This window comes from Pezoporus flaviventris, unplaced genomic scaffold (genome assembly GCF_033815535.1).
Source record: "Pezoporus flaviventris isolate CSIRO_AGI_PZ_B2104156 unplaced genomic scaffold, CSIRO_AGI_Pfla_v1 ptg000047l, whole genome shotgun sequence".
NCBI lineage: Eukaryota > Metazoa > Chordata > Aves > Psittaciformes > Psittacidae > Pezoporus > Pezoporus flaviventris.
In genome coordinates, this window is record NW_026892595.1 from 15,411,406 (window position 1) to 15,438,668 (window position 27,263).

At 38.6% G+C, this 27,263-nt stretch overlaps 1 protein-coding gene across 5 annotated transcripts in view; it reads left to right on the forward strand.

Annotated features, from left to right (window-relative positions):
• CDK14 (cyclin dependent kinase 14) overlaps positions 1–27,263 on the forward strand; it is a 319,714-nt gene that overhangs the window by 44,206 nt on the left and 248,245 nt on the right. The window contains exon 1 of one of the 5 annotated variants that reach the window (XM_061468437.1): positions 24,397–24,417. The exons of 2 other annotated variants lie outside the window; for them this stretch is intronic. Coding sequence is in view for 1 of the 3 variants with exons in the window: in XM_061468434.1 (XP_061324418.1) it covers positions 25,432–25,527 (96 nt within the window). In the remaining 2 variants the exon portion in view is untranslated. Of the gene's footprint in view, positions 1–24,396; positions 24,418–25,111; positions 25,268–25,374; positions 25,528–27,263 lie in introns of those variants that run through there. 2 more of the 5 variants (XM_061468435.1, XM_061468434.1) reach the window with 2 other exon arrangements.

A 27,263-nucleotide genomic window follows, 5' to 3' on the forward strand; every position in this document is an offset into this window, starting at 1 on the left:
GGGACTTTATTCCCCGTTGCTGGACTTGCTGTATGTCATTGTTGAACTGCATGAAATTCCTATCAGGCCATTTTTCCATCCTTCCCAGGTCTTTCTGCATGGCAGCCCTGACCTACTAACATCCCACCCCATCAGCTGCAAACGTGTTAAGAGAGCACTCCATCATCTCTTCCAGGTTGTTGTCACTGGATGGACCCCTGTCATTCTTCATTTGTTACCAGCCTCCAGACAGAATACAACCCATTAATCACTACCCTCTGGCACAATTAGCTAATTTTTTTTTAGCTCAACTAGTTGTCCAACCATCCAGAGTGTAACATCTTAATCTGAATGCAGGAATGCTGTGGGAGACTGTCACAAGCCTTGTTAAAAGTCAGTGATGTTCGTCTCTCTCATGTCTGGAAATTTAGTCATCATATCAAAGAAGGTAATTCAGTTGGTTAGGCAATTTTCCCCCTGCTAAATCCATGCAGACTGTTCCCAGTCACCACTGTTTTCATGTGCCTGGAAATGTGCTTCAAGAGGATTTGCTCCACGATTTTCCCAAGGATCTAAGTGAGGATGAGTAGCCTGTAGTTCCCTGTTGTCCTTTTGGTCCTTTTTCAGAAGGCGGGTACAGCATTTGCCTTCCTCTGATCATAGGGAACCTTGCCAATCTCTGTTCCTAAGGGATTGTTATGTCCCCTGACATCTGCTTCAGGCAGATTTGAGTATTTAGTTCTCTACTTTGCAGGCTTGAATTCTTACTTCAGACTGTCTGAAAACATTTTAAAAGAAGAAATATCCTTTCATTTTTTGTTCTAGAATTTAAAGTATTTTAAATTTCTTTCAGATGTGTATTTTTTTCCCCTGATGCTCTGCTCCCTATAGGAAATTAAGTTTATGGTTATTATGGGTGGTTTTAAATACTGTGAAGGCATTTCCAAGTTTGGAATATGGCTGATGTCTGCTTATGCATCTAACCACTTTATTACCTGGAATTTTCAGAAATTGTTATGCAGCACACCTCTGTCTTTCTTCTATAGCCAGAGTTTGTAGAGGCACTGTGGTTGCTGTGACCTGCTTAGACAAGGATGCCAAGTGCTAATGTAGGATCATAGTGCCAAAGAAAATTGTGAGTTCAGTGTTTGATGGCACTCTCTGTTTTCATCCTTGGAAGGGAGGTTGGCTAAAATTCTGGGAAAAATGGTGGTAGATTTATTTTTGGTGGAGAAACGCTGTTATGTAAATACCCAGTATCAAAGGTGTGTGTTTGAAATTAATGGTATGTGCTGAGTTTTTTCATTGCTGTCTGATCTCTCTCTAGCATCACCTGCGTCTTGAGCACCAATAGCTAGTGTTCTGAAAGAGCTTATTGTGAAGCATGATTCAGAGCTCTTAATATTTTGTTTGTCTGAAAGAGCAACCTAGATAGCATCTGTGTCTGCCCAGATGTTTTCTTGACTCCAAGCATTGCCCATTTGGCTGAACACTTGCTTCACTGACCCTTTTGCTCTTAAGTAGACTTTGGGCAGGATCCTGGAATGCCTGAGCAAATACTGTGGAGATCTTAATCTGTGTTTTGACTAATAAAAGCAGTGGCTTTCAGGTATCCCAGAAAAGGCTCTTTGAGCAAGGTGCAAAAACTGAACCATTGGCATTTTAGGTAAGGTTTATGCAAGACACATGGTTTTGTCACTACACGAATCATTCACATCTCTGCTTTGCCTGGGAAAGGTGTCTCTGTTACCTGCAGCTGGTCTGATGATCAATCTGATTATCACCTGCACTGAGAATGCAGATGACCCTTATGGTGGTGGTGGTATGGAGAAGCAGTGTGGCTCAAGGAGATGTAAGTTGCCTCTGTGCATGCCTGCTCACCCGCAACTCATTCTTGGGCGCTTTGCGCCCAGAAGCACCTTTTTGTGCTTCTGATATGTACCACTACCAGTTTTGTAGGTGTAGAATAAAATAAAAATATGAAATATAGAATGTCTTGTTTGTTATAAAGGGTTGGAAATAAACCATGCCATTCCAGATTTATTAGCTCATAAAATGATGTTGTGGGACTTCAACTATAGTGTTTTCACTATTCTGAGAAGCAGATGTTTAGCATACACATGCAAGTATGATTTATGGCTATTAAATTTGTAGCCCTGTTTTGTGGTGTGCACACTTACTGCATCCTTACATCTATCAACTAGTATAGTATTGCAACAGAAGAAATTGTGTGATTAATGTGCAATACAAATACAAGCACTGAGACCATAGTGGTGGGTAATGTGTTGCGGGCCTTATGTACAAACATTCAGGTAATAATACATTGGATTAATACCTTGTTTTTCTGTGCTTTAGTTAAAGAATAAGTAAATTATTATTGAGTATTTAGTGATACTGATTTGCATCAGGATAAATGGTTGTCCTGGGTTCATCTGTAACAGTTATTCTCCTTCCTAGTAGCTGGTGCAGTGCTGCATTTGGCTTTAGTCTCAAAACAATGATGATAACACACTGATGTTTTTGTTGTTGCCAAGTAGTGCTTACCCTGATCAAGGACTTCTCAGTCTCTCATGCTCTGCCAGTGAGGAGGGACACAAGAAGCTGAAAAGGAGCAGAGACAGGACACCTGACCTGAACTAGCCAAAGGAGTATTCCATGCCCCGGCACTTCATGCCCAGCATATAAACTGGGGACTGTTGGCCTGAAGGGAACAATTGCTGCTTGGGTTGGGCTGGGTATTGGTCAGCGGATGGTGAGCAATGGTATTGTGCATCACTTGTGTTTATTGTTTTTTTTCCTTTCCCCTTCAAGTTTTATATTCTCTCCCCTTGTTATTTCCCTTAACGTTATTAGTGGTAGTAGTAGTAGTAGTTTTGTATTATACTTTAGTTATTGGACTGTTCTTACTTCAACCTGTGGGGTTTACATTCTTTTGACTCTCCTCCCCATCCCACCCAGAGGTGGAAGCGAAGAGGGGGAGTGAATGGCTGTGTGGTTCTGAGTTACCGGTTGGGTTTAAACCACAACAATGAGGTATTGTGGAAGTGCAGTTGGAGATTAGGTCATTAACTGAGTCTTCTTAAAATACCACTTGCTATGAGATTGATGCAAAAGTGAAAGTTGTTTCATAATATTGTAGCCTACAAAAACTATTTCAAGAAAGGTCTGTGGAGAAAATTTGAGACATTCTGAAGAAAAGTAACTTTTTTTTCTGTTGCATAAAAACCTTTTAAATTGAGTTAATCCCAATCAGTCAAATATTTTGCCCTCTGGGCAGTATTTTGCTTCTTAAAATTTATTTAGCAAAAAGCTATATGTCAATAAAAAGCATATTTTTCTTCTTCAATTTTGTTATGTTGTAGAAACTATTAAAGTCTTTAGGGTTTGTGGTGTGTCGTCTTCTGCTGTTTCTTATCTACCAGGGAATGGTTTAATGTATTAATTTTGATTTATGAACGTGGAAAATCTCCAGGCCTTTCAGATGACAAGTTTCTTTAACTCTTGTATTTTGCGGCCTGTCATGGTTTAAGCCCAACCAGTAACTCAGAACCATGCAGCTGTTCACTCACTCCCCCTTTTCCCTCCCCTCTCTGGGGGGGATGGGAAGGTGAATGGAGAGAATATAAACCCCCTGGGTTGAGATAAGAACAGTCCAGTAACTAAAGTATAATATAAAACTACTACTACTACTACTAAGGGGAACAACAAGGGAAGAGAATATGAAACTAAAAAGGGAAAGCGAAAAAGGAAAAAAGCCCCAATAAACAGCAGTGACGCAGAATACAGCCACTCACCACCTGCCGACCAATAACCAGCCCAACTTGAGCAGCAATTTGCCCTTCCAGGTAACTCCAATTTATATACTGGGCATGACATGCTGTGATATGGAATATCCCTTTGACTAATTCGGGTTTTCAACTGCTTCAACCCTTTTTAGTCTATCGTGCTTTTTTTCCTAGTTTTACTGCCATCCCTCTCTCCATGTGTTTGACTCTGCATGTTACAGAGAAATGCAGATCACTCTTGTCACTTGTTAGTTCATTTAAGTAAATAAATGATCCCAGTTTGTTATGGCTTTACTATGTCATGCTGTATCAAATGTTTGGTCTAGATACTGTGTTTCTAAGCAGGAGACTAGATTAGCTACTGGAATTGGTGATTTGAAAGGTGAGTGTCAAGTCTTTGTAAAATTGGTATCTGCTCTGTGCGCAGGAGCAGTTTAATCCACTGGGATCCCAGCCATTTGAGTGGGTAAAATATTAGGAGAGGGTTTCGACTGTGCCAGCTGTGCAACTGGGAAGCAGCTGGAGTGCTGCTGGAAAGCAGTTGGCAGTGCTGAGCAGTGACAGAGGGGCTTTGAAGTCAGATTGGAGTATAAACCCTTGTGTAGCTGAAATGGTTAGAGGAAATATTTCTATACCTCTGTTATTAACTGATTATGAAGACTTGAGCTAACGGTTTAACCGCAAGCTTTGTTATGACAAATAGACTCATGAAGAATGTAGCTTATTCGGGACTGCAGTGAAATTGGTGGAGCAAAAGCAGGTTTTCTCTGTATGTTTGGTGGGGAGAGGTGGGAATGTCACTGAAATGTGCCATTGAAAAGTATTTTAAGTATTTTGTGTGTGTTCTTACACAACTAACTTAAGCATTATGCAAACAGGTAGGGTGTTGGAAAAGCATTTTAAAGGTGAGTGAAAAAAAACCCTAAGTGTAAATTTACTTTTTTATAATGTTATGATAACCTTTAAAGTCCTATGCTTTAAAATAGTTTTAACTGGAAAAGAATTGCAAAGTTTAACTGGGCGGGGAAAAGAAATACCTTTCTGCTGAAGTTTCAAGTCAAACTGCTAACCTCTCAAATGCTGAATCAGCTTTTGACAGTAATATTTCTTTCTGCAGAAATAACATTTTCAACAGATTTTTCTTAACTGGTTTATTCAGAGACTGGAAGCTAGTTGGAAGCTGAAAGTAAGGTTGCTTTGTTCTCATCTTCAGTGTATCTGCAAAAATGAGCCTGAAGCAATGATGTGCACCAGTTCTCCAATCAAAAACACACCAAAAAATAGCAATTAGAAGGATTTCTGATTTATAGTAACTGCAGGCAATAATGTACTTGTTAAAAGATAAAACTTACTTAGTTTTGTTTTTATTTTCCTTGTCTACCATTTAAAATGGTTTTATTTACTCAAAAATTTTAAATCATGGTATTAATGTATTTTAGCTCCAGTTTCCTTTTAAATGCTCCTTAAGACAAATTATATGGAAATATTTTTTATTTTCTCTTTACTAGGCCTCAATTACATGTGTCTTAATACTAAAATGTAAATTGAGGATTTACATATGTAATTTCTGAGGTTCATTGTTGTGTATTTCTTTTTTGGAAGAAATTGCGAATTTAATATAACAATTCTGTTAGTCAAAAATAGATTTTAATGATTACCAACTGATAATGTGTAACCATTTAAAGTAAATAGTTTCACATAAACTTGGAACAAGTTATAAAATAAGTTTTCATCTTGAGTAAAATGGTAAATTAAAGTTTATTTTCAATGGAATTAGTAAGTAGGACAAACTTGGATATCTGTCAGTGGCTTTTACTCTTGAAAGCCTGTCCTTATTGGGCTATGAAAGATCCAAACATAGAGACTGTGGGGTTAAATCTTAAATCTAGCCATGTGCTGTAAATAAAGGTATAGCTGAGAACCCACCTGTCAGCTGTTGTGTCTGAGAACCAAGTCACCGGATTTTCATTCAGGAGGTAATTTCCTTTTTATGGTGCACAGTAAAGAAAGGAGTTTTAATTATATTCATTTAATGGTGCTATTTCTCAGCAAAGTCATGTACTTACTGCAAAATGTTTTCCTGTGATGACCTTTTTTGCTTCTTATGTAACCATGTCTGATGTACATTTCTGTTTGTATAAAACCAAGAAACCCTACATGAATCAAAGTAACTGAAACAAAACCAAACCTCCCCAAACAAAAAACCCACAAACCCCTAAGAATTGAGTCAACTGTGCAGGTTATAAATATTATAAAATGTACTGATAAGTAAAGTCATGAGTTTTATAGTTGTGAGGGAGGTGAAACAAAGCCTGGAGTCATGTACAATGACTTTGCCATTTGTCTTCTGAAACCTCATTACACTTTGCAAATCTATTTGCCTTTATTAATGCTGATCCACTAATCCTAATTCTAGGGAGCTAAATTGCAGTATATTTCTGCTTTTTTTCTGACTGTTGTCAGTAATCTTGAAGGTAGTATTTACATCCATATTGGTCAATGTAATGTTTGGGGCCTTTTATCTGCAGTTGCTACTCATCAAGACTAAGCTAAATTTTCGGTGCCCCAAATCAAAAGCAGTATTGATGTCTTAGTAGAAATTCTGAGAGAAGGGGCAGTTTTAGTTCCTCTGAGAGCAGATAGGAAAAAGGGGGTGTTTTTTTCTGTTTTCATAATGTTTAACATGAAATAAGATAGAGGCTAGGAATTGGGGTTGAGTGATTTAAATTGAAATGATTGTTTGCTGTAGGTTTATAATGCTTAAGCATAGTAGGCCATACTTCAGCACTGCCAACCCTAAAACTGTTTTAGAAGTATTTAGGTAACACACTGTCAGTGCAAAATATGCTCATGTATTTTTGAGCAGTTCATGGTTAGGTACTGTAAGGTCATGTGGAACCAGAGTAATATCCACCTCTGAGCTGTCTGGGTGCACAGTGTTTTGCAAACATAAATATGTATGTGTTGATAGGTATGTACAGTTACACATGCATATGGATAGTGATCCAGTAAAGCTCAGAGACTGAGTTACATTTGAGAAGCTGCTTTCTATATTTTTGTTCATGAAATTTTCTGATTGAAAAGAAATACAAACAAAAAAAATCCACTTTATATAAAATGTATTTTAAAAATGCTTACAAGAAGGAAAGAGATGGTGGAGATTAAGCAATGCTGTCTCTGTGCTATTTACGCGCAGTGATGAAGAATTTCAATAAAGTGATTCCTTTTCACATTAAGTTGAGTGAATTACAGCACATTTTCTCTGAAGTGTGTACTGTGGTTCTGACATGAGTGAATTCTGGGGCTTTTAAAATATTTCAAGTGTTCTGTAGTCATGGCTGCTTTACAGTCAGTTCAGTTCAGCACTTACTAAGCACAGATCTGTAGAATAGTTTGGGTTGGAAGGGACCTTAGAGATCATCTAGTTCCAAACCCCCTGCCATGGGCAGGGACACCTCCCTCTAGAGCCCCATCCAGCCTGGCCTTGAACACTGCCAGGGATGGGGCATCCACAAAGTAATCTGGGTAAACTCTTCCAGTGTCTCGCCACTATCAGAGTGAAGAATTTCTTCATAATACTTAATCTAAAGCTCCTCTCTTTCAATTTAAAGTCATGATCCCTTGTCTTGTCACTACATGCCCATGTAAAAAGTCCCTCCAGCTTTTGGGCAGCTTTTAAGAGACCTGTCACCTGTCTCTGCCTTCCCTTCAGTCCTGACCCATCAACTCTTGGTGGGCTCCTCATCCATCCCCAGACAGAGCTCCCTGCACTCCAGCTGGTCAGTGACATAGAGGATGAAATACCCTCCTCAATTCCCCTTCCTGTCCTTCCTGAAGAGTATCCTTCTGGATACTTGTATCCTTCCATTTCAACACTTCAGTAATTACTATTACTATTACTACTGTTACTATAATTACTATTACTATTACTAATATTACTATCCTAATGCTATTATTAGGAAACATAATTTCTTTTTTTAAAGGGAATGCAATCATAGAGACATATCTGAATAGATTACAGTGAGTGAAGGAAATGGTTTTGGAAGGAAGACGTGAGCAGAGGGAGAAAACATGACATGTTTATGGTATTGAAACATAAGGCCTTTAATTTTATTTCATGTCTTTAATAGTAATTGTTGATGCTAGTGTTAAGCCAAGGTAATAGTTCAATAGCAAACTTTAAAACCCTGAGGTTCTATTGAGTGGAAGACATTAAAGTGACATTGAAGGAAATGCTCTCATTGGAGTTTGCCAACTTGTTACCAGAATAAAATTTATATAAAGGGCCAGGAATAAATGAATACATCAGATTTCACAGTACTTCTAACCTCAGAGCCAAGCTGCATTCAAATATCAGTTCTTTTCTTCTGGCAGAGAAAGTGCTGTGTTGCTTTTGGCAAGTTATTAAACATCTGAGCCTTTATTTTCCATCTGAGGGAGAAGGATATTATTATCTCTCTCAGTGGATATTGAAGATACATTTTTTAACACATCTGGAAGATACTCAGATGCTACAGTACCAGGAAAGGAGGATGGCCTTGGAAATACAAAGATGAAGCCAGATAAAAGTTAGTCAATATTGCTTTCCTTTGCCCCCAGAATACAAATAAGTTTTATCCTTTCTGAAGTGTTTTTTGGATTAGGATGGTTTTTTTAGCCTTTTGGTCCAAAACAATGAAATGAACCTTTGCTAAAACTGAAGTTTGGCACCTTCTTGTGGAAGAGTGTTTTATTTCTGATGTTCCAAGTGTAACGGCCTTCACACCACAGTCTAAGGAAAATTATTTCTACTAGAAAGTAACTAATTCTGCTCTTTAGATGTTTTAGTAAGGTAAAACCACATTTTTTTGGTGTAAATTAACAGGTAAGCGTTAATCTGTCCTACGTTTTCCCTATCTTCTGTTATAAAAGAAATAAAAGTAATCTGTTTTACTTGTTTACATTAACAATAAAGGGTGTAATGGTAATTTTTTCATATTAATACGTTGGTTGGACTTAACGGCAAGCTTACGTTGACATCTTGGTTTGTTCAGAAAGGATTTACATGCATTAAAATATTCTAGTTATATGTAATGTGTGATTCAGGGAATCCTTGTGGCATTTTAGATTTAAATTTTCTTGTGTGGTTTTGGAGCTTGAGGGTATTTTTTGGTGGATTTTTTTGGGTTTTGTTTGTTTGTTTCCACACTGTTCTGTGTATTTTCGTTCATTGGCCTTTGCTAAAGGAAGACCTGGCTTTGGGATTTTTAGCTTTATGCTTACATAATAAATTTGTGGTTTGACTTTGTGGCTTTTTTTCTTGTATGTATGTTTAGAAACCTGCTGCTATTTTTTTTTTTTTCCTAATACTGATACATAGGCTTAAAAGTGCATCGTATGGAAATGGGTTCATGCCTTTAATTGGTATTCGGTTTCATTACTTTGACTTGAGGTTTTGGTTAAAGAACAGCTGTGTGATAAGGGCAGACTTAATGTTGTTTGTATTACCTGGGTTTGAAATGAAAAACAGTAATTAAAAAATGTAAATGACTATTTCTGGAAAGTGACCCCAGGGATGCACTTGATGTATGTTGTTTGCTACAGTTTGTGCAATGGAGCCGTATTATACAGTTTAATATTCAATGATATCTTGACCCTTGGCTTCTTTAAAGTTGAGCTTTAGGAGAATACAGTTGGCAAAGTAAGAATAGAGGATGAAATGTATTAATTTAGCACAAGAAAATCCCAAACCCAAGTCCCTTGAAATTTGAGATCATATCAAACAATGCACCGACTTTGAAACCTGTATTGTCTTTCCCACAGTTGCACAAGGACTGCTACATGCTCTCACCTAGTAACCTCTGGTACTCCCTGTTTTGTGAAAGAGCCTCTGTAACTTCTACATTTGCATTGAAATGGCTTGGGAAATGGCAAGGCTCAGGCTTTGCATAATTCTGGGAATGATATGGCTGCAGTGGCTGTTTCATTTGTTTTATGATAGACACCTGCTACGAGCAGGGAAGAATTAGGGTAAGAAAATGATAGCCTAATTATTCAGGTATGGGACAAGAATTTATTTCAGATCTCTGTAAATACTACTGGCAGCCTTTGCTGTTAATCATCATATTAAACAGTCCTCAGCAGGCCAACATTATTAAGCTGCACTTTCAAAGATAGATCTGAATGGCTTGACTGCCAATTGCCAACTGGTTTTTAAAAATACACGGTCAGTAAGTAGGCCTATCAAAAAATCATTGTGCGAGTCATTTCAGTCTCAGCACTTGTTTGAAGCAGAAATACACCAGCGTAGAAATGAGTATAGACTATGAGGAATGAGATGGAGGGCATCCTGTATTCTTTATGCTGAAAAAAATCCAGATTACTCTACTTGCTTTCTCTCCCCTTTCATGAAGGTGTACAAGTGCCGCCAACAACTGTGGCGAGGCAGGAAGAGCTGTTCGTCACACTTGATAGCATGTGTGATCTGCAAAGCTAGGATGTCAGCTGCATCACTTTGCAGTTGCCAATTTTCAGGAAAGTTAAGGAGGGGTAAGAATGATCAGTAATTTTATAAATTACAGAAAATCAGTAATTTTAAAAATTACATTAGAAATCCTTGTTGTCTCAAACACTTGAAGTTCGGCAAGGGGCAGTCTTCATTCCAAAAAGAATTTTTCTTTTGCTTTTGTAATTTCATCCAACTTCTCCCAAACTTGGCACCCTGAGAGTACTTTTAATGAATGCTTATTACAGACTTCTCAAAGCATAGCTCAAACTTTCTAGGATTTCATACTGAAGAAGTACCCTTGTAGGATCAGTGCTAACCTACCTGTGCACATGCTGCAGCATGAGATGGGACTTCCATCTGAAAAGAGGCAGAGCCAGACTGCTACTGGGACGTATCCCTCAGGTTTCAGATGATAATTTGAAGCACCTGGAGGATGTAAGAGCAAGGATGCTATTTTTCCGCTGAGTGTATTCAGTGCTTCTAATACATGCAGAAAAAGGAGCCCAATATGGAATTTGCAGGGTGCGGGAAGGTGTTGGGAAAGGACATTAGTGTGTATGAGTATGTATGAAGGGTAAAAGCACAAGAGTGGGCTAGAAGGAAATGCAGCATTAGAAGTTTTAGGGTGGGAAAGAGTTTAGGAGTGTGTGGGAAGATGGTATCTAGTATTTGGTGCACAAGGTCCTTTTGGGGATTCAGCTCTTTCTGTGGAGTCTTCAGTCTCCCCATTCTGTTTCAGCAAATAGGCATGAAACTGATACGCATGCCTTACACATAGCTGATCCATTTTGGGATGGAAGCTATTACTGTTGTCACTTTTTAAACTTAATTACGGCAGCCTGTGATCTAGTCTTCCTGTTAGCAAGATAGCTACAGATAAATCTGTGTGAGAGATATGGATCAATAGGTATTTTAGAGGAAGGGGCAATGTTACATACAGTGGATTTGAACCAGAATGCCTTGTTAAAATTTATCTTTAGCTGCACCTTTAGTTTCTTGCACTTATTTTACTCATTTTTTATATTGGAGTTTCAGTGTTGCCAGTCCTGGCAACTTAATTATGAGTCTCGTAACCTTTGTTCTTGTTCTGAAATGTTTAGAATTTGGCATTTATGTGACAATTGTCCTAGAATTTCAAAAGTAACTAAGAGATGAAATCCATGTGTATACTGAAGACCTACTTAAAATTGCATTGGGGATGTTGAGTGTCTTTTGTAAACTGCCATAAACCTTTTTTCTTTTTTTCTTTTCTCATTAGACCAAGGAAGGCAACAGAACCTGGGGGAATATGAATAAACGAACTGTTTTTGTGCTGCTGGTACTGGCCTTCAGAGAAACTGGGAAAGGTGGTGTCCCCCTTCTCAGAGCTGTGAAAACCGTGATAAAACCGATTAGCCATCTGTGCCTGTGTTGTAATTGGTGGTTTCTGTTGTCATGGGCAGTTAAAGAACAACCAGACTTTTGTGAGTTTATCTCTCAATGTACTGGTTGCACTGAGGTTAATGAGACTCCCTAGGAGTATAAACACGTCATGTGTAAGTGTAGAGTATGAGGTGTGTATTTTTATTGTAACATTTCAAATAGAAACTATTTATTTGGGAAGTGTCAAGTCTGTGGTTGGCATATGAAATTCAAAGGCAGCTGTGAGACATTTTGAAGTCATCTTATGCATGGTTTTTGATATCCCTGTGGCCTCAGTGGAATCTTAGATGGAATTCTTTTTGTCTAATTTTTGTTGCCTCAGTAATCGTATCTGTTCATACTCAGTCTTTTTACATTTTGAATTATTTCCATAACCTTTCCTGAGGACAAACAGATATCCTGATAGATATATGAGCCTTCAGTATTCTAAGCTCTAAAAACATTGCAAGATTTTTTTCAGTCATTTTTGTCAAAAGTTTGTCAGACAGCAGCCATAATGTTATGCTGGAGTACCTCACACATACATGTTCCCTCAAAGACATCTAGTTCTGCTGGGAATTATACCTCAAAAGAGTTGTTCTGTAGCATTTACATTTCTGAGGCCTTCAAACCTTTCCTCAGTGAAACTTTAAGTTGACATTTATCCTTGAATTGCTCTAGGGGAAACATAATTTATAAGTTTTGATGCTTCTCGTGTTCTAGATCCACTTAGATTCTTATTTAAACGCAGTATTGTTTTTTTATGGTAGAACTTCTGTTTTGCTCCTGATCCTGTAAAAGGTTTTGTAAACAGAGGATTTCATCCAATAAAATGGGATCTACACATAGAATATCTTATGTTGGAAGGGACCCATAAGGATCGTTAAGTCCAACTTCCTGCTTTTTGCAGGACTACCTAAAACTAAACCGTATGATTAAGGGCATCGTACAGACCCTACTTGAACTCTTGACAGGTTTGATGCCATGACCACTTCCCTGAGGAGCCTATTCCAGTGACTGACCATCCCCTCAGTGAAGAACCTTTTCCTGATTTCTGGTCTAAACCTCCCCAGACAAAGGTTCATACCTTTTCCTTGTTGCTGGTCATGTACATTTGTGTGTAGGCTGGGTTGTTTTTAATTTGGGTTACACATTTAAAGCTGAGTAAAGTTTGCCTAATGTTATGTGGGAGTCTAATTGTTACTCATTGGCATTATGTGAGGTAGCACAACCTGGCTGAAGATGGAATGCTTTATTTAAATATCAGACCCTAGACAGCATGAGAGAAACAATTATATAAAGTTACAGCAATTACATTGTTCAGATTGCAAATTAATACTTTTCTTTCAACAGAAAGAAAAGGTACATTATGGCTAAGAGCACGTAACTAAAACAAGTATGTACCTTGCTGCAAGTTCTTTCTTGGCTTTCTTTTTTTTTTTAATAGTTAGTAACACTGTTTTCTGAATCAGTTCTCCTCTTACCTCTGAACTGTTCTGCTTCTGAACACTGAAACAGAAGGCAAGGGAAGGTGGAGTTCCCTCCCTCTTTTGCTTGAATAGGTGGCCATGCAGGCCATGGACACTCGTCTCGCCTCTCTGTCTATAAAGAGTCTGATAGAGTGGAGTGCTATTTAATGACTAGACTGCTAGGGTAATACTAATTTTATTTTAAAGTTTTAATTAAAACATCTTACTAATTGAGAGAACAACAGAACAATCAAGTATCAGTGATTCTTCGTAAGAGAAGTTTTTTAACATCCAGATTGTGAAGAAATTGTGTTCACTGCTGCATAGTTTGGTCCATGAACCATGTAGCAAGTGCTGCCTCATTTTTTTGAGAGTTTATGGTTCCTTTCTGGAAAAGAGTGTGAGATTTATCTTAAGAAAATAGCTGAAACAATACATTATTATAATTTTAGCTGCATCTAGATAGCCGTGGGACCTCTTGGATTATGAGGATGACTGATTTAAAGGGGTTTGGCTTTGTTTTATGGTACAGTAAGAATCCTTTCTGTAGTAATCTTCTGCTAAACCAGTCAGAAATAAAATATAGTTCCAGGTTTGTTTTTTCCCCCCAGGAGATTTTGCAAGTGGGTTTAGTCTTGTGAGAGTTCTGAAGAAGGAAGTAAGTGTCTGAGTATCGAGGCAACTATGCTTCAGGAGAGATAAATGGCTACCTCATTCTTCTCCTCCAAAATAGTTTGTTATGTGCAGAGTTTAGATACCTTCTGGAATAGCCAGAACAAAAATAATGAAGTATCAAAGTAGTGTATGGTGTCTCTGAAATATGGAGGTTTTTTTCATGGTGTTTGGGAGAAAACACACCCTTCCTCCACCTCCCCACCCCCAATACTGCAGAGAGCTCTTATGCAAAACTGTAAATGTTCAGTATTTTATAGACTTTCTGGCTTGAAACATTGTGCTGTAGATCCTGCAGCAGTGACTGAAATGGAAGAAAGTACCCATTCTCAACTTCCAACCGGTCATTTCTATGGAATTATTCACCTGTTTTTGTCATAAGCCTTAATTTCTTCTCTTTCCTCATGTGGTAGGGAGTCTTCTACTTGACACAAGAGAGAGACATAAGCTAGATAGACAGATTAATCAATGTATTTGTTTCCATGTCATTTAACTAAAATTAATTTCATTTGCATTTGAATTTGTTAGACTGAAATAGTATGTTTCCTCTAAAATTTCTTATTGAAATTCAAGAAATTACTGAATATCTGAAACAAGGTAATGGAAATCCTCTCCCTCCTCCAAAATTAGTATTTTGCTTCTTTTTTTAATTATTAAAACCTTTGGGGCTTATTGAATTTTCTTGATAGGTCACAAATATTTGCTCTTGAGATGAATAAATCAAATCTGGTGATGTAAAAACCATCTGCAGCCTTCTGCAACCACCGTGTGCTTCATCACATGAAAATCTATGTTCTTCTACTTCTCAAGAAGATGGTAGAGCAGGGTATCTCCAGGGAGTCTGTTTAAGAGCATACTCTAATGAGGTCCAGCTCCAGAGGTGCTGAAATACAAGGTCTGAGGAGGTTAAAAAACCTAGATGGAATTTTCTGTGAGAGTGAACACGTAAGGTGCTGAGGCTGTGTTACCACTACTTGTGTTTTGTAGAGGTAGTTTTTATAGTACGAGGAAGAGGCTTTTTTCTCCAGTCATTTCTGAAGTTCTCAATCTTCAACAGCTCCCTCCTTTTGAGATCCTCTCTGTTTCTTGCGTAAGATGTCCTGGGAAAACAGATAAGCTGCTCAACATGCATTAGAGCTTTATCAATTTCTGGACTGAAGTGCCCTTCAGTGAGAATGCCCAGGTGAATGCAGTCTTGTTGTCTGAATTCCTGAGATAAAATGGGAGCAGTCTGCAAGGGGCTAGTGACTCAAATGGTAAAGGGCTTTATAGGTCAAAACTAACACTTGGAATTTAACTAAAGAACAGATCAGTATTAGTGCAATACCTGCAGTTCTGGTGCTTGTTTCCTGTGAGGACTTGACTCAGCATTGCATAAGGTTGAGCTTCAACACACCTCTTTGATATACATCATTCTGTGCTGATTTCATTAGGAAAGAACACAGGTATGGGTAACTGCAGTGGAACTCTTGTCCATTAGGTAGTGGACAAATGTAGCTGGAAGTAGGGGAGATGATTCTCACAGCTGCTACTCATATTTGATCATGAGAACCAGCAAGATTCCTGAATCGGGTCTTACTTGAGTGGTTTTTTTTTTTTTTGTCAACAACTTCTTTAATCTCATACCACAGATTTTCCAATCATTGTGGTTTGCGTGATGCTTATATATTCATCACATCTATCATGTATCCCATGCAAATCAGGTGAAATACCCATTATTGAGACCTAGAGGAGAAAGGTGACTGACGCTCCAGGTAGAAGGTAGAGACATAGAAGAGAGATTAAAAAATGACACATATAAAAAAAAAAGCTGTTTTTTTAGTTGAACTGCCAAAAGTTGCCTAAAGATTCTACAAGATAGACTATTTGGATGATAAAAGAATAATGGTATTTCATGCTGAAATGTACAGACTTAGGCATATGAAGAACTTAATTGCAGCTAGGGATATGTAAGAGTGAGTCTAAACAAATTACATTATTCTGGATAAGAATTACAGGGTCATTGAATAATAGCTTGAAGATAGTGATTCAGTGTTCAGCAGTAGTCTAAAAAATAGGTAAGCCTTCAGAAAATAATTTGAAAAGAAAGGAGAACAAAACCAAAACTGCTATCATGTTATTGCAGAAATTCTCTTTGTGTAAATGTCATCTCAAATATTAGCCATCATAAACCAGAAATGACACAGAAGACACAGAGAAAACGAGAACGATCAGTTACAAGTGCAGTATATCTTCCATAGAGTTGAAGGTAGTTCCTACTTACTGAGAAATAATCAGGTTTTTTGGTTTGGTTTTCAGAAGAAGGAATGGTTTCTAACTGTGTAAAGTTCTACTAACCTGGAGGACAAAGGTATAAATGAGTTCAAAAGTGAAGGTCCTTCACAAAGTTGTGAAGGATAGGTCTGGATTTAATCTTTGAATTATGAGGTAAACTGCTGGTGATTAGAAAGATAAAACAGGAGGAGCACATTTGCCTGTCCTTGTCCTCTAACAAACTTGGTTGCTTTCAAAAACAGGCTAGAGGAACTTGTATTCTGAGCTTGTATGATTATCACCATGTATGTTCCTCTGACAGCTTTCAGTTATGTTAATATTAAAAAAGTTGATTTTTTTCTTTTTTTTTTTTAAAAAATTAAGGCTTTCTGCCTATTCTACAGTGATGACCTGTTAGATAACAAAAAGATTGTAACATTTCTAGAGGGAGAGCTGAGAACTGAGCCTCCATTCAGCAGAACCAAGAGGAAAGAGATTGATTTGTACACCTTACCGTACAGTACATTATATATGAACCTGTAATCTATATTAGTTTGGCATAACTCATTCCCTGACATAAACACATCTGTTCTGTTACTGTCCCCATAATAATAAGGTGACAGCCATAGAGACTGATGCATATCATGAATGTTGAATCCATTAAGGTATCTGAGATGGTAGTGAATCAGTTATTTGTTCTTCCACATGATGAGTTTGTGGCTTCATTTTCTGTAGATTGCTGTAATTAACATGCTTTATAGTGTCTCATATTTCTCAGTAACTTCCCGTGACAAAGAGGAGAACCTTAGATACGTGCCAGTGGTACTTCTCAACAGAGTGTACCATGGCTCCAGGGCTGGTGGTTCTTCTGCTGCTTGTCTCAGCTTGAAAATGAACATTGTGAAGAGTAAAAATATAAACAGGTTGTTGACCTGTTGAAAGGTTGTGAGGAGCCTGGAACAATTGCTGAAATTCTCTCACACCGCAGAACACCATATTTAGGATTAAATTTCACTGCTGTGAGGTTCTTTCTTCTCTCAGTTGCAGTTATCTCTGAAAACAGAACCGATCAGATGGCTCCTTTAGCAATGGCTAGGAGATGTCTTGTGAGATTCCCTTCCTTGCTCCAGGTTTGATTTGATATTTGGACACTAAATTTCAGGAAGGTGAGAATTAGGGCAATTGTTCTGCCAGGATTCCACTGGAGGTATATGCAGGTAAACCTCATATAAATGCACAGTCATGTAAACTTCTTTGAGTCTTAACCTCTTCTGTTCACTAATTTGGGGTACTTGAAGGTCCCACATGAGAGAATGCAGACAAGAATAGTCATGACATTGCCTCAGTTCCCTCCTACTGTGAATGCCAGTGGGAGAAAGGCTCTGACATTTCACTTGGTTTTGTCCCGGTTTTGGCTGGGATAGAGTTATTTCCTTCCTAGTAGCTGGTGCAGTGCTGTGTTTTGGCTTAGTCTGAGAACAATGCTGATAACACACCGATGTTTTAGTTGTTGCTGTGTAGCACTTATCCTGATCGAGGGCTTTTCAGTCTCTCATGCTCTGCCAGTGAGGAGGGGCACAAGAAGCTGGGAGCAGAAACAGGACACCTGACCTGAACTAGCCAAAGGGGCGTTCCATGCCACAGCACGTCATGCCCAGTATATAAACTGGGTGGAACTGGCCAGGTGGGACTGATCACTGCTTGGTGGTGGGCTGGGTATTGGTCAGTGTGTGGTGAGACATTGTATTGTGCATCACTTCTGTTTGGTGGGGTGTTTGTTTTTTTCCTGTTTGTTTGGATTTTTATTTTTGTTTGTTTTAGTTTTATGTTTCCTTGTTACTTCCCTTTTCATTATTATTGTCATTATTAGTATTATAGTTAATAATTAAACTGTTCTTATCTCAACCAATGGGTGTTTTTTTTTTCCCGAATCTCCTCCCCATACCTCTGAGATGGGGAGAATGAGCGAGCAGCTGCTTGGTACTTAGTTGCCAACTGGGGTTAAACCACGACAGGTTTCCAGGTTGGTACTGTAGATACTCCATCATTCTTCTTCAATGCCAAAAGTGTTGTCCTTCTTTAATGGAGCAGTTGTATTCACCTCATCACTCACTGTTGTCTTTTGTTGAGAAAATACAGGGTACATTTAATTTTAAAGTAAATTAAATTTCAGGCTTCAAGTCAATCCATGAACACCTTCTCAAGCTGTCTAGCATTCTGTAGAAGTAGTTTCTATGTATACTATAGAGGCCACAGAGGAAGCTCTCAGGAGTTCTGATTAATTTTCTGAAACTAATCTATATGATGCCTAAGGTAGTTTGCCATAGCATCTCACTTTAGGGTTGCCTTCAGGGTTTCATCACTTCATAGTCTAGATTGCCTTAAAGCTATAAATTGGTAGGATGCTTATTTCCATATAGTTTCTGCTCTTTCCTCAGAGACACCAGGGTCATGGCCTGTGGAACCTTGAATTCATAGGTCATGCGATCTTTTGCTGTGACCCTCAGTGAAGTTTTCAGCAGAAATTTTGATTATCCTTTAAAATGAAGTTTGTAAAGGGATAGAGGCAGCTGAGCAGTGATGGTGAGCTGGAGTCTTTCTCTTGTATGTAGGTAATTCAATTCCAGTGTAAGAGTTGTCAACAGTTACTCCCATCTGAGGGTTGTTTCTTTTACTGTTCTCATGGTATGAATTCATCATTTGCATTATGTGACAAACTTGGGACTGAAACAGTGGCTCAAAGGAACAATGCTTTGTGAAGAACAGAACTGATGTGATTATTTCAAAGTGGATTCTATAAACACACAACTTACTGTAGCTTATCTACGTTATAGGAATGTGGAGGTTTATTTGGCCTTGTTTTTTTTTAACTACGTTTTGTGCATAAATACTTTTTTTAGTTAGAAAAATCGAGATTTTTCCATAGCATTATAGAAAGACATCAGGTGATATAGGAAAGAAAAAAAAAAAGAACCACAAAGCCTTTCATGTGAGTGCCTCAAAGTGAAAATGAGGGAAGGCTAAAATCCAGTGCTTTCAAATAAAATATGAGAATTTTAGTGCATGACACATTTAAACTTGAGAAAGAGATGAAGGTGAACTCATCTTTTTGTGTTAAGTTTTAATTCATTTATAGAAAGCTTTCTTCTCCTAGCTATAATGCTATGGATGACTTTGAAATGGGATATCATTGGGCTTTGTCCTTCTATGGGATTGGCTGTAGCAATATATGTAACTCAAAAAAATGAAACATTTTCAGGGAGTCTTCCCTGGGGTTTATACTGGTACATATTAAAAACCTAGTGTGAATTCTTATGTCTTCCTAAAGAAAAACTTTGTAAACTGTATCTCTAGTATTCAACATTAATGTTTTTGTCATAGAAATACTATTGCACTTTCCTGATTAGCTAGATTTGGTTTAGGTTCCGTTTTTTGGGGGGAGGGGGTATGCTAAATACAAGAATTGTCAGCTATGTGGTTTTAGGAATTGCATGTCATATTATATAGTTACTTTAATTAAAGCTACTCCACTAAGCTATCTTACTGATTGTTATCTACTTCCAGACAGAGTGCATACATTTGAATTTATACTGCTTGAGTTCTTTGTGGTGTTTTTGAAAAATGACTGGCTGATTTTCTGAGTAGTCTAGGTTATGCTGCTCTGTATTCAGTACAATAGTAACATTAAGTCGTAGTGCCAGAACATGAGGTTATGTGTATATGCAGGTACGTCATAAGTCTTGGGAATTATGGTGCATTTTTGGTCTATAATTTTATTTATGTATTACAAAGGTGCCTTCATTTCTGTTGTGAAATGTTGCTGCTGTTGACAACACAAATAACTGTATAATGCTGAAGATGAATGACTGCCATCTCTTACTGTCTTTCAGCTGGGGATGGGGAAATCAGGGAAACAAGATGCAGCTTATTTTACCTAACAGTTGATATAGGCTTTGTACTCTTTCCAGATAGCCTTTTTTTTTTTTTTTACAGCATAATTTTAAGGTATTATAAAAGCACAAACACAGTACTAGGTGGGTTAGAATTCTCTCTGTAGTAGTTGGGTTTGTTTTTGCAAGTAAGAGTGGGATGTGGCTGGCAGAAGACTGTTTTTTATATAGCAAGGCATGCTATATTATTGCAGGGTAACGTATACTGGAGTCCTGTTTTGTGTCTGACTAGGTGTCCACCCCCAGTGGAAAAGCATACAGATTATTAAAAGTCAAATGATGATGAAATTCCATACCTTGACTAAGCTCAGCATCTGGTATCTGTGTGTGTTAACTGCTGATCATGCTGCAGATGGGGCTTTTGCATTTCTTCTTATCAAGTACTTCTGGCTAATAATTAGAGGCTAACAGAATTCCTTAGAACAGTATTTATGCAGTACCTTGAACTAAGAGCTTAAGAAAAAAAGAGTAAAAAAAAAATGGTGAGGCTTGGAAAATAGTATTCAACTTCCCTAAGAGGAAATCCTAAATCATGTTGAAAGAAATCAAGTTCTTATCATAGATGTATCGCACCAAAATGTTTTAGTCTGAATTATTTTATTTATATGAGATCTTTAATAGCATAGCAAGGAACACAGAAGTATCTATCACAGATAAAACAATCTCAGTGTAACTGTGTAATAGTGTTCACAGGAAGATCTGGCTTTTCTAGGAGTGTCGGGGTTAGGTTTTCCTATTGCACAGAAAGCATATAGTTGTCCAAAGTCATTGGATTAATATTTTATATGCAAAGACTGTTTTCACTGAGTTGAAAATGTATATGGACTGGTTTAAGTATTTTTCAGATGCGTAAGATCATTACACAATGCTCTCCATGTTGTTGTTGTTCCCTTTGAACTTGAAGTTTAAATATTCTTTGTAATGCAAAGTGTATTTGAAATCAATCACTAAAACCACAAAATCTCTTTTTTTTTGGTTTTAAAAGTTGCAAAAATAATTGGCACTATGTTACATTGCATTTTATTTCAGACAGTGACTTTTTAAATGAAGTTCTATCATACCACATAGTGCAGATGGTATAGTTCAAATATTGGTATAATGAAGCAAATTTAACAGCATGGTGTACTTGGAATAACTTGTCACGCATTCCATTGTGCAAGATTATCCGCTGCGTCACTTGCCATCTTAAGAGAAAAAAAAATATTCCTTGCATTCAACATATTTTTGTTACTTCTGGGTTGTTTTATTAAAATTATGTCTTGTGTACTCTATGTATTCTAACTTCAAACTAAACCCGTACTTGCCAGTTTAGGGAAGGAGCCATATTTTGTGATCACCTGTGACAGTAAGGAACTGAACTGGACTTGTACAGGTATTGTCCCTTCCAGTCCTCTCTATCTGAATACAAATTGTTAAGCATCTTGTTAAATCAATTTTTATGAAGAATTTATGAATTTTTTTTTTTATGGCCTGGGAAGAATACAGGGTCGTTGTCTGGGAAGTTAGGGACCAGGTTAGGAAAGCTAAGGCCCAGTTAGAATTAAATTTGGCTAGGGATTTTAAGCATAACAGGAAGGGATTCTATAGGTACATAGTGAATAAAAGACAGACAAGGGACAATGTAGGCCTCCTCTGGAAGCTATTGTTAGAGCTGGCTGCACAGGATTTGGAGAAGGCTGAGGTTCTGAATGACTTCTTTGCCTCAGTCTTCACTGGCAAAGGCTCTGACCACACCACCCAAGTCTTGGAAGGCAGACACAGGGACTGTGAGAATGAAGGCCCTAGGCCCATTGTAGGAGAGGATCTGGTGTGAGACCATCTTAAAAACCTGAACATACACAAGTCCATGGGACCTGATGAAATCCATCCACGGGTCCTGAAGGAGCTGGCGAATGAAGTTGCTAAGCCACTGCCCATCATATTTGAAAAATCGTGGCAGTCAGGTGAAGTTCCTGATGACTGAAAAAGGGAAATATAACCCCCATTTTCAAGAAGGGGAAAATGGATGATCCAGGGAGCTACAGAGCAGTCAGTCTCATCTCTGCGCCTGGCAAAATCTTGGAGCAGATTCTCCTGGAAGGCATGCTAAGGCACATGAAAATCAACAAGGTGCTTGGTGACAGCCAGCATGGCTTCACTGAGGGGAAATCCTGCCTGACCAATTTGGTGGCCTTCTATGATGGGGCTACAGAACTGATGGACAGGAGTAGAGCAGTTGATGTCATCTACCTGGACTTGTGCAAAGCGTTCAACACTGTCCCGCATGACATCCTTGTCTCTGAATTGGAGAGACATCAATTTGATGGATGGGCCACTCGGTGGATAAAGAACTGGCTGGATGGCCACACACAAAGAGTTGTGGTCAATGGCTCAATGTCCAGCTGGAGACCAGTAACGAGTGGTGTCCCTCAGGGATCGGTGTTGGGACCGGTCTTGTTCAACATCTTTGTCGCTGACATGGACAGTGGGATTGAGTGCACCCTCAGCAAGTTTGCCAATGACACCAAGCTGTGTGGTTTGGTTGATACGCTGGAAGGAAGGAATGCCATCCAGAGGGACCTTGACACGCTTGTGAGGTGGGCTGATGCCAACCTCATGAAGTTTAACCATGCCAAGTGCAAGGTCCTGCACCTGGGTCGGAGCAATCCCAGGCACAGCTACAGGTTGGGCAGAGAAGAGATTCAGAGCAGCCCTGTGGAGAAGGACTTGGGGGTGTTGGTTGATGAGAAAATGAACATGAGCCAGCTTCAGTGTGCACTTGCAGCCCATAAAGCCAACCATATCCTGGGCTGCATCAAAAGGAGTGTGACCAGCAGCTCAAAGGAGGTGATCCTGCCCCTCTGCTCTGCTCTCATGAGACCTCACTTGGAGTATTGTGTACAGTTCTGGTGTCCTCAACATAAAAAGGACATGGAACTGTTGGAACAAGTCCAGAGAAGGGCCACGAGGATGATCAGGGGACTGGAGCACCTCCCGTATGAAGATAGGCTGAGAAAGTTGGGGCTGTTCAGCCTGGAGCAGAGAAGGCTGCGTGGAGACCTCATAGCAGCCTTCCAGTATCTGAAGGGGGGCCTATAGGGATACTGGGGATGAACTGTTCATTAGGTACTGTAGTGACAGGACAAGGGGTAACGGGTTAAAACTTAAACCAGGGGAAGTTCAGGTTAGATATAAGGAGGAAGTTCTTTACTGTGGGGGTGGTGAGGCACTGGAACAGGTTGCCCAAAGGAGTGGTAGTGTGAGGTTTCCCTGCCCATGGCAGGGGGGTTGGACCTAGATGATCTTAAAGTCCTTTCCAACCCTAAGCATTCTATGATTCTATGACACAGAAGGTGGAAGCAGGGACAAGTAACACGGAAAGGAATACAGCAACATCTTCCAAGCATGCAGAAATTCAGTTAGGAAAGCCAGTGCCCAGCTAGCATTGAATTTGTTGAAGGATTTCAAAGGCAACAAGAAGGTCTTCAATGCAATAAATGCCGATTTTTTTTTTCTTAATACAGTAAAAATAATTAACTTGGGAATACAGGACTGTTTGGCTTCTTTGTGTTAGATCCCATTACTCTGTGGGCTGTTTGGCTTGTTTTCTGTTTGAGTGCCTCGGTCCAACACCTTGCTTGCTTCTGGACTGCAGTTCTTGTTTTCTCTGGCTTGCCTTCTGTGCTCCCTTTTGCTGTGGATGTCCACCACATTCCTCTTAACGTGGTGCCTGTTTTTTGGCACATACTGGTCTTTGGAGGTGCTTGCTCACTATCTTTCTTTTTCCCTGAGGATCCTTCTGCCCTGTTCTCCGTCATCCTCAGACAAATTTGATGTTGACAGAATAAGGACAAGAAATGTACGTGTTTTGAATGTATTTTCTTATCATTTCAACTGGAAGCTTTTTTTTTATGTTTTCTTTGGACCTCCATGCTTGAGACACCTAATAAAAAAAAATTATAGCCTAGAGAGTGAAAGGGTTTTTTTTTGCTTTCTTCAAAGTGGGACTCTGTGGCAGAGCCCATTTTCGATGGTCTCGTGATGTGGGTCACTGGAGCTGCCTTGGGCGTGAGCCAGGGCTGTGTTTCATCTGATCATTGAACCTCCTTGATACATAAAAATTAATCATATTTCTGTTTGTCCGGGATGTCCTCTCTGTTGAGCTGCATTCTTTCTCTCCTGATGGTTTCACTTATGTATAGGTTACTGTTGCCTGTCCTGACATAGTCTGTCCAGTGCTCCCCCAACTCCATGAGGTTTCTGGGGAGCCAGGAGCCATCTGAAGGACAGGCCAGCAGGGGTTGCTGTAGGAGTAGGAGATGGAGAAGACTCGCTGCCTCTTTTTCAGAGAAGCCCTCCCTAAGGGTTTGCTCCTGCTGCCCTCTTTTCGCTTCTACAGCACCCAAGCTCGCTTGGGCTCAGCAGTGGCTTCCCAGCACAGAGTAGGTGTCTGCTGCTTTACTCACAGCTTTGCATATTTTGTATGTTAATAAGTTAAATACTGCCATTCATCCTTATAATGCTAAAGCTAACTTCAGAGTTCAGATATGGCTCAATACATTTAAAATGTTTTTTCATATTTGTTTTTTCCATAAATTCGGACAGTGTCATTCGTAGTGCTTATTTCCAGATGCCCATAGATTATTACTTTAATATCATTTGTCACTCAAGAACTTGCAGATTTCCTTCAGGACTGGAATGTAATTGAATTGGGAATGCTTAGTTGCATCCTTTTGATTGAATGTGGAATTTTTTTTCCTTAATTCCTATGAAATTACCATTAGCTAATTTGGCTGCAGTTCTGTGTTGGGTTGAGGCAGTGCTCCATTGTAAATCAATATATTTTCAAAAAGACTGCTGTAAATTGCCTGGATAGCATATGCATGGTTACTTTGGCTGCAATGCTGCTGCAGAGCCTCATACTCTGCCTTTCTGGGAACTCCACAGGCAAGTCCATCATATATTTAAAAAAAAAAAAAAATCTTTTTAGAAAGAGCATGGTATTGCTGATGAAATTTAGACAGGGAAATGTTGTAACCTCAGTGCTCATCTGTACCTTTTATATTTTGCTCCACTAGGATTACCTTGTCTTGAGGGATTTCTTTGTTTTCTGCTTTAGATTTCCCCCTTTCTTAGCTGTAGTACAGCCGTACCATTTCAGCTTGCTAGTGCAGAAAGATGTTGTGAATTCAGTTGCTGAATGAGCCCAGCCTCATTGCAAACACTAACATTGCTAGAGAGATGCCAAAGAGTTGCAGGTGAATCTAACCTGATCTGGGCAACAGCAAAACGGTAAGATAGGGCTTGTTTAAGTCTCTGGGATTAATTGGATGCTGGGGTTTCCCGTTTCAACCTGAAGCCTAGTTATCACATGCTTCCAACTTGAGCAGGATTCATTCTGTGCATGTCAGGGTGGGTTTTCTCGGGAATGCTTAAAATCCAGGCAGCGGGAGGTGATGGGAAGCTGGGAATGCCACATGAGACCTCTCGGCAGCCACCCTGGTGAGACTCCCCAGCAGCACTGCCTGCGGTTTGTAAATATCAGGGAAAAGGTAGGGAAAGCCTTAAAAGCAATGTTTTTCTTGGTACAGCTTTGTATTTCTCTCTCTGGCAGCCTTATTTATTATTGTATTAAGAGGATAGCATGGACAATTTTTTCCAATATATGCTTGGCTGAACGCCCTCTGGGACGAGTAAGTGAAGGACGTGATCAGCCACTTTTTCATCTCTGCTAACAAGTCTGTGCATCTTGCTGAATGTAAATAAATGTCTTTATCAGTTGCATATTTGCTTTGTGGTGGAAGATAAAATTAAAATGATCCTTTAAAAATGCATGCTGTATCATGGATGACAGAATATCTTTTTGCCTTGTTAATCTCTGATTATTTTATTTCTTTTGCATGTATTTAATAAAACAAAAAGTGAGGTAGTCATTTTAAGTAGTCATTCTTGTATGCTTATGTAGGAGTGTGTTGGCAGTGGTTTGGATCTTAGTGGAATATTTCAACATATGAAAGCTTAGAGCAGCAGCATGCTCAGGGAAAGACAGGAGGAAAAAAGCAGCTGTTATCATCAGTACAAGACAGAAAGATTCAAATGTGGCCATTGTATGGAATAATTTGAATTATTTTGATGACTTAACTGACAGCTAGTATATTACGGTTGTAGATCGAGCTGTAGATCAACCTCAACAGAAATCCAGTCGAACTGTCCAAAAAAATGTTTAAGCATATGCTCTAGGATTTAAAGGAAACTAACTATGGTAGTAATGGTAGAGTGATGAAATGTTTTTTGCTGTTAATAGTTAAGTGTAAGAGCAGAGGGTTTTCTTTCTAGAGGAAGCATGCTTATACTTTATGCAGTATGTGAATTATACTCCAAGAAGAGATCAGTCGTATATCAATGTGGGATCAAACAATTAGTTTGACAGGTGTTCAAGTTTGCTTTTTCTGTACTTGCCAATTGAGGCTTTTTTCTTCTTTGTCACTGAGATGATTAAAAGGGGAAGATTCGCTCCTATCCCAATTATTTTCTGAAGGTTTCATTATTATTTTGCTGAAGTTCCTTATTTAAGAAAAAAAATAAAAAAAAAGTGTGACGCTATATATGCTCCCATGTGAATGATGGGAAGTGGGCCATTTCACACCCTACACAAACTTAATTTGCATAGTTTTGTCTCAGAAGGTAGAGATGCTTTTTTTTTTCTTGTTCAAGAATAACCTTGAATGTTTCTATTGCAATAATTATGTCAGCTACAAGCGATTTTTGTGTGTGACTTTTGCTGTCATACGTATTAATAAATTGCAAACCTTCAGTGCATTTGCCATTGTTTAATGCATAAAAGTAATCCAACCATTTGTGTTTTCTCTCATGTTGTAAAAGCAATGAAAGTCCAAAAACTTTTAGGGACATGGGATTTTTTTAAAGCCATTTTTAAATTGCAGGTTTTTTTCTTAATGATATTTTTCCGTCTATGTATATTTGTGAAAGATGTTGCTTCCACTAGATTTCTTCCTCCAAGTGCTTTTAATCCCCAAATGTTACACCATCAGCTCTGTTCACTGTATTACTACTGTGTCTGGACATGTCCCATTTTAGTTTTTCAAGCTTAAGAAATCAATAGTGTTTTGAACATTTTTTTATTGATAAATAATATTCTCTATGGTATTGTTTACTTAAACAAAGATTCCAAATTAACTTGAGGTGAAAATAACATATAATATGTAAAATGTGGCCAAAAGTTAAGAATGCATATGGGAAATATAAGACATGCATAGTTTTAATGGGC